This window comes from Cicer arietinum, chromosome 3 (genome assembly GCF_000331145.2).
Source record: "Cicer arietinum cultivar CDC Frontier isolate Library 1 chromosome 3, Cicar.CDCFrontier_v2.0, whole genome shotgun sequence".
NCBI classification, from domain to species: Eukaryota; Viridiplantae; Streptophyta; class Magnoliopsida; order Fabales; family Fabaceae; genus Cicer; species Cicer arietinum.
This window is the reverse complement of record NC_021162.2, coordinates 17,003,646-17,011,464: the sequence shown is the minus strand read 5'-3', so window position 1 is coordinate 17,011,464 and position 7,819 is coordinate 17,003,646. Positions and strand designations below refer to the sequence as shown.

Here is a 7,819-nt window from a genome sequence, read left to right as displayed (position 1 = left end):
ATTATTATTATTATTATTATTATTATTATTATTATTATTATTATTATTATTATTATTATTATTGAATTAATTGATACAATATACAGTCTGAAGTGTATATATAATTTAGTAACAACCATCTAACTAACTATAAAGAAACAAAATACAATTAAGTCTCTATCAACTTAACAATATAATGATGAAAGATTAACTAAAAAGTTAAACTAAGTATTATCTAATAATATTTTGTTTGATTTAGGTTTGTATTTCATGTGTATATTGAAATAGCTATCATTAAATTTAACTTTCTCTCAACCTTACAATAGAACTTGTCAATATTTAGTTGAATTGGCGATGTCAAAAATCACATATAATCGATATTAACAAACACCAACAAATATTTTTTTTTTGAAAATGAATGATTTTAAAGACGATATATCTTGTATTAATTTTTATTGTTTAGATGAAATAGTAAAGAAATTCGCTCATAATTGCGAGATATTTAATAATATCGATATTTATCAGTAGAGTTAAGTCTTATAAATGTTACATTATACTTTTTTTTTTTACTATTAACCACATATGAAAAAAAAAATTTAATTGTTAAGATTAATATTTGATTTGATTACTTTTCATTACCTTCTGAAATATTTATTTAAACCACTACTGTGTTTTTATTTTTTAATTTTTTTGTTGATATCAAAGTATGAATAAACAATATACCAATTCATAATCAATATAGTTCTACTATTTTTATTTATTGTTCGTAAATTTTTTTTTATGCATTCCTTAATCTCAATTTCTTATATAAAAGAAATGGTTTGGACGTGACACAATTTAATTTTCGCGACAATAGACAGACGAACAACCAACTTAATTGAGCAAGAAAAAAACAAAACAAAAAGCGAATGGCAGTATCGTCATTTCGCAGTGCCACCTCAGCTGTCGGTGGAGAAACCCAGTTGTTCCTTACCTCCAAGCCAGTCTGTTCTCTCACTTCCTAATTACTACATTCCTATCCCCACACATTCCACATACACCCCATCATCCACCGTTCATCACCCCCTCACCACATTAAAAAATCTCACTTAACTAACCTCTCACATTACTCATTCTCTCTCTCTCTCTGATTCCACATCACAGACCCAAAATGGCAAACCAAAACGCCATCGTTTTACTCCTCGCTTTCGTTATTCTCCTCACCGACGTAGCAACAACCGTTCAAGGCGATTCAACAAAAAAGACGCTAGTCAAATACAAACACGGAAAAAAATACTGTGATCAAGGATGGGAATGTCAAGGTTGGTCGATTTACTGTTGTAATTTAACCATAACTGATTATTTTCAAACGTATCAGTTTGAGAATCTGTTTTCAATGAGAAACTCGCCGGTTGCACATGCCGTTGGGTTTTGGGATTATCATTCTTTTATTGCTGCTGCTTCGATTTTCGAGCCGCAGGGTTTTGGTACCACTGGGAAGAATAAGACTTTTCAGATGATGGAAATTGCTGCTTTCCTTGGACATGTTGGCAGCAAAACCTCTTGTAAGTTTTTTATTGTTTAGTAAATAAATATATTCAATTTACTAAGCTAGAATTTCTTCTTTTTTGTTTAGCATTTTTGGTTGTTCTCGAGTAGAATTAATTAATTTTAGTCTAAAAGTGATTCTAACTAAGCTAGATGGTTAGATCTGTAGCTTTTGACTCCAATGTTTTATAAACCACTTTACAATTCTTTTTTAATTAAAAATCAATTTTAGTCACAGCATAGGTTGTGGAAATATTTTTGTGTTTTTATGTTTAGTATATATATTTAATTTCGTGTATGGTTGTTTTCACTCTTCGAAGAGTGAAAATTGATTGTAGATGCCTAGAATTGATTTTTTATTTTTGTAAATGGTTGATTGTTGTTTAGTAGCATTACTTCTACTTTCTGAATTTATTCTAACTTGAAATTAGGATTTATAGTTTTTGAATCTAAATGTGATTTTTGTCCTACAATTCACTTTTACGTAAGTATTCAAACATAAATCTCTTATTAACTAAAATCATAATTTAGTTAAAATTGATTCTAACTTAAAGCTAGATGCCTAGATCTGGAGCTTTTGACTTCAAATGTTTTAGTGGAAAATTTATTATTAAACTCACTTTGAATGTATCCAAATATAAATCATTTTACAACTCTAAAATCAATTTTTGTCACCGCAGAACCAAACACTTGTGCTGAAATTTTAGGAATTGTGAATTTAATTCTCTATATTAATGATTATTGAAAAATAGTGTATGAAATTGCAAAATGTAATCGGATTCGTTTGTTTTTAGTTGGTAGTTGTAGGTAGAATCGTCAATAAATCCCCAAAGTCCAAACCCCTTTAAAAAATCTAATACTAAGTCCCTAATATTAGGCACTATTTAAATAATTTTTTTAAAGCTCCGGTCTATTATTTTATTATTTTTTGTGGGCTTAAGTGAGGGGCTCATAAGTCCAATGTTTTGTTAATTGAAATTTTTTTCTTGAAAAGTTTTTGAAATTTATTTTTCTTGGAAAAATATCGAAAAAATTTCTCCAAAATATCTAAAACCATTTTTCTCGGAAAATTTTGTGAGAAAAATAAAAAAAAAAATTTCTCGAAATTTATTTTAAAAAAAATCTCAAAAAAAATTTGAAAAGAAGTGGGCCTAACCCACAATTTTATGGACTTTTTAGTGTTGGGGCCTTTTTAACTATGAAATTTTTTGGCGCCTACAACATGTGGACTGGGGTCAATAATTATTGGGATTGTGAAATGGACACCTATAGTTTTAGGGTTAGTAATGTTTGGTTTGTACATTTGATTGTAGTAATCCCTACAATTTTATGGATCATTTTAGCATATATGTTTGGTCGAAATGATCTGGTTAATTGACATTTTGCAATTTTATGTATCATTTTGGAATATTAATAATTTGAGTTACTAGGTTGATAGGATCTTTTATTTTCGATGACTAAATTGGATATTTAGTTGTGTGTTTATAGTGAAGTAACTAATGGAATTGTGTTTTGTGATTTGGTTGCTATATTTGGTTTGGTTTGGTTTACTTTGTGTGTTTGTAGTGAAGTAACTAATGGAATTGTGTTTTGTGATTTGGTTGCTACATTTGGTTTGGTTTGGTTTACTTTGTGTGTTTGTTTCATTTGATTAAATATTGTAAGGGGGAAAAGGTTATGGTTAATTAGGGTTATTGTGGTAAATTTTGTGATTGTTTACTTAGGTTTATCATTCGTATAGTGGAACTTGGATAATTTTGTGATTGTTTACTTAGGTTTATCATTCGTATAGTAAATTTTGTGATTGTTTACTCAGTGATTGATTTGGTTATGTTTTAATTTTGTTTATTTGAATGTTTATTGTTCTTGTAATGCTGATGCCAGGTGGATATGGAGTGGCAACTGGAGGACCTTTAGCCTGGGGTCTTTGTTACAATCATGAAATGAGTCCTAGTCAGACATATTGTGACGACTATTACAAATTGACATACCCCTGCACTCCCGGTGCTGAATACTACGGACGTGGAGCCATTCCTATTTACTGGTATATATATGTCTAACACTACTAAATACTGATAATAGAACCCTTTTTACGTTTTTTTTGTGGCCAAAAAGGTAGCTACTAAATACTGATATAATTAAACATTGAGACTTCCCTAACATCCTTGACCAGTGTACCAAATTTATCAGACCCGATGAAGGTTAATACCTAATTAAACTTGCAAGATTATTTGTTTATTGGTGATGACAACAATATCCCCTCATCTGTGAAAAATGGACAGCATTTGGATTCTGGTGCTCTTAATATATCAGTTCATCCTAAGAACCTCAATAACTGTGATCATTGAACTATATTTAAAAAAAAAAGTTATGGCTTAAACTTTCTTTGTTGTGTAAATGTCACATTTGACCCATATGATTAGAAGAGGTGAAAGCCTTCAAGATATGGCTTAAACTATCAAATTGTACGATATGTAAGTTTCTGTTGTCTCAATGTGTTGGATATTTGATCATATCGGTAAGATGACATCAATGACATGATTGAGTAGCATGTCTGTGAGGTGTTTAAAGCAAAGATGAAATTCCTGTGAAGATTCAAACCCAAATTGCATGCACACTTTTATTAAAAACAGTTGTAGTTATATGTAATGGAACTGGTTTTACTTGAAATGTAGAAAATGCATCAAGAAAAATATTGTCTTTAAATGATAGCATGGTTTATGACTGTACTTTTTGGTATTTGGTAACATCAATATAGGAACTACAATTATGGAGCTGCAGGAGAGGCTTTGAAGGTGAATCTACTTGACCATCCAGAATACATAGAGCAGAATGCAACCCTAGCTTTCCAAGCCGCAATGTGGAGATGGATGAACCCAATCAAAAAATCACAACCCTCTGCCCACGATATCTTCGTTGGCAACTGGAAGCCTACCAAGAACGACACAATGGAGAAACGGGTTCCTGGTTTTGGCTCTACAATGAATGTTCTCTACGGTGATAGTGTTTGCGGACAGGGTGATGTTGACGCGATGAACAATATCGTTTCTCATTACCTTTATTATCTCGACCTTCTTGGTGTCGGCCGTGAACAAGCTGGACCCCATGAGTTCCTCACATGCGGTGAGCAGGTTCCTTTCAACCCATCCTCCAAATCTGCATCGTCTTGAATTAGATCATGTTTATCAGCATATGATATTGTTGTGCCTATACCTTTGAAAATGGTAAGATAATAAGTGTTCTTAAAGTTATTGGCAATGCAATAATTTTGAACTCTGTGGCAGTGTGCGAATTCTTTATATAGTTTTTTGTTTGTTGTTGTGTAGAAGTATAAGTCATTTGTAATATTACACTTTGTGAAAAATCTGTATCTGGTATATAATTACTTATGAACGTTTTTTGTTATTATATACATTCCTTGGTTGCAGATGTTTTGAATTTTAATGTATATTTGAAGCAGATTATTTTGGAAAAAAACTATACCGAGTCATTTGGGTTTAATAGTGGCCAACAATGTATATTGTATAAGTTTGTTTAAGTATGGCTAACACACGACTTTGAAGCTACACTTTGTAGCTTTTATGTTTCATGTTGAAAAATACAACAAAACTGTGTGGCTGTGTTGTCAATCTCGGGGCAATGCCATGAGATCCTGCTATCTCGGTGTGGTGGAGGGGTTGATTGTGACAATCAATCGGAAAAATGCATTTGATTGTAGCGGCGCTCTCGGCTGCGAATCTTGCTATCATCACGACTTGCAATCCCAGTCCGACCTGTTATTTTCTAGGGCTTTTTGAGAAATACAAGTTTTTATTTATTTTTCTTCATTAAGGGTATTTGGATCATTTTGCTCCCATTTAAGCCTTAATTTTTTTATTATTATGAATTCATGAAGGGTCAATTCAGCATTGTGAAAATGAAACCGTGTTCTATCATTTTTGTTATTGATAGAATTACAGAAAAATAGAGATCTGTGAACGTAAAATGATAAATAAAATGAGAATTTATTGATATATGGAAGAAGGGAAAATTCTGATACAATGTATAACCAGAGCAAAGCTCCTCCAGAGAAAATAGTATCTCCTAATTCAATGATAATTATAATTATTCATGAGCAATACTCCCCTACCCTCCTTAATTTATTCCTATGTGTAACTGAAATCCCTAGAATTTAATGAGTTTCTCTGCCCTGTCATTAATAGACTGCTTATTCTCTTTTTTACCCTTACGGACATAAGTTCTCCACATTGCAGATTTGGACCTTTCACTAGTCTTAAGCCCACTAATTCTATCATTACCGCCATCAGGAACTGCAGCCTTGTCCTCAAGGCTGAGAGATGGAAATTGACTTTTTAGTAGTAATTCATCCTCCCAAGTTGTGTCTTCTACAGCTCTTCCTTTCCAACGCCCCAGCCATTGTCGCACCAGATGTCCTTCTTTCATCACTGATCTTGCAGCCAGCAATTCTTCCGGTTCTTCCCCCTCTTCTGCTTCCATTTCTAACCCGTCTGGTAGTTGAGATTCAGCAGAATAGTCTCCAATAGCTTTCTTGAGTTGTGAAATGTGAAACACTGCATGCACTCTACTTCCTTCTGGTAGCTTCAACTTGTAGGATACTGCCCCTATTTTCTTTAGGATCGGAAATGGTTCAAAATACTGTGGAGCCAGTTTTTGGTTAATCCTTCTAGTCACTGTCTGCTGTCTATGGGGTCGGAGCTTCAAAAATACCCATTCACCCACTTCAAATGAATATGCTTTTCTTTTCTTGTCCGCATACCTCTTCATCTGTTCTTGGGCCCTGTTCAAATGATACTTAAGTTGACGTAAGGCCTCATCACGATCAAATTCAGCTGTTCTCCCTGTAAATATCTAACCACCGTGGGTGGTTTTCTTCCATACACTGCCTCAAACGGTGTAGTTCCTGTAGACACATGGAATGTGGTGTTATACCACAATTCAGCCCAATGAATCCATTGCGACCACTCCTTCGGTTGCTCTGATGCAAAATAACGAAGATATGCTTCTAAGCACCGATTCACCACCTCCGTTTGCCCATCCGTCTCTGGTTGATATGACGAACTCATATTCAGCATCGTTCCTTGTAAGCGAAACAATTCTTTCCAAAATAGACTCACAAACAGTGGATCATGATCACTGACAATGGATTGTGGCACCCTATGAAGACGCACCACCTCTTTAATAAATATTTCAGCCACCTTCCTCGCAGTATATGGATGTTTTAAGGGAATAAAATGTCCATACTTGGATAATCTATCCACCACTACAAGAATTGCTTCAAACCCTTTCGATTTTGGGAGACCGGTGATAAAATCCATCGAAATATCATCCCAAATTTTCTCCGGAATTGAGAGGGGCTGTAACAAACCCATAGGAGAGGACATAACGTACTTTTGACGTTGACACACGTCGCAACTCTGCACAAATTCCATAACTGACTTTCTCATTCCTACCCAATAAAGATTTCCTGCCATCCTTCGATACGTGCGTAGAAAACCTGAGTGGCCACCAGTTGGAGATGAGTGAAATTCTTTCAACAATAAAGGTATAAAACCAAAATTTGAGGATAACACCAGTCTGCTACGGTAGAAAAGTCTCCCTTTGATTAATTGGAAATCCGGCCGAGATGTAGGGTCTTGTTGTAGCTCTGTTATCACCTTCTGCAATTGGGGATCATTCATAACTTCTTGCTAAATTTGTTGCTCTTGCATACATATGGGAAAGGAAGTTATCCCTTTCAACTCTGCCTCCTCATGCATTCTTGAAAGAGCGTCAGCAGCTTTATTTTCTGGACCTGGCTTGTATACCACTTCGAAGTGATAGCCCAATAATTTTGCTATCCAATTCTGCTGATCAGCCGTAGTGATGCGTTGTTCGAGCAAGTGTCGTAAACTCTTTTGGTCGGAGTACACCACAAATCTTCTTCCCAACAAATATGGACGCCAATGCTGAACTGCCAACACCAACGCCATCAATTCTTTCTCATACGCAGACTTGCTTAAATTATTCTTGGACAACGCTTTGCTGAAGTAGGCTATAGGCTTCTTTTTCTGCATTAAAACTGCACCTATTCCTCTTCCGGATGCATCACATTCAATCTCAAAAGATTGTGAAAAATCTGGTAGTGTTAAAACTGGGGCTTGCACCATAACTCTTTTAAGATTCTCAAAGGCCTTCAACTCTTTTGTACCCCAATGAAATCCTTCCTTCTTTGTTAGTTCTGTCAATGGTTTAGCTATCTTTCCATAGCCAACAATGAATTTCCGGTAATAACCGGTCAGCCCCAAAAATCCCC

The 7,819-nt window shown here is 34.3% G+C and overlaps 3 protein-coding genes across 3 annotated transcripts in view; 1 reads left to right on the top strand and 2 right to left on the bottom strand.

The window, feature by feature from the left end:
* Positions 1-993: 993 nt before the first annotated feature.
* On the top strand, positions 994-4,933 carry LOC101492276 (chitinase-like protein 1). The gene is made up of 3 exons (XM_004491987.4): positions 994-1,523; positions 3,391-3,550; positions 4,265-4,933. Exons 1-3 carry the CDS (start codon positions 1,130-1,132, stop codon positions 4,674-4,676), a joined length of 966 nt encoding a protein of 321 aa, XP_004492044.1. The 5' UTR covers positions 994-1,129; the 3' UTR covers positions 4,677-4,933.
* Positions 4,934-5,670: 737 nt separating this feature from the next.
* LOC140919665 (uncharacterized) lies at positions 5,671-6,291 on the bottom strand. Its single transcript, XM_073366269.1, has one exon. The coding sequence runs from the start codon at positions 6,289-6,291 to the stop codon at positions 5,671-5,673; it is 621 nt and encodes a 206-aa protein (XP_073222370.1).
* Positions 6,292-7,214: 923 nt separating this feature from the next.
* Positions 7,215-7,819, bottom strand: part of LOC140919664 (uncharacterized) — a 2,792-nt gene continuing 2,187 nt past the window's right edge. Inside the window, exon 2 of the mRNA XM_073366268.1 lies at positions 7,215-7,763. Coding sequence (XP_073222369.1) covers positions 7,215-7,763 — 549 coding nt within the window. The remainder of the gene's footprint in view (positions 7,764-7,819) is intronic.

Excerpts from the sequence above, each read along its gene's own strand:
- LOC101492276 (XM_004491987.4), top strand. The coding sequence starts at position 1,130 with ATGGCAAACCAAAACGCCATCGTTTTACTCCTCGCTTTCGTTATTCTC. Across the intron at positions 1,524-3,390 it reads TGTTGGCAGCAAAACCTCTT|GTGGATATGGAGTGGCAACT; the intron begins GTAAGTTTTTTA and ends TGCTGATGCCAG. Across the intron at positions 3,551-4,264 it reads GGAGCCATTCCTATTTACTG|GAACTACAATTATGGAGCTG; the intron begins GTATATATATGT and ends ACATCAATATAG.
- LOC140919665 (XM_073366269.1), bottom strand. The coding sequence starts at position 6,291 with ATGAAGAGGTATGCGGACAAGAAAAGAAAAGCATATTCATTTGAAGTG.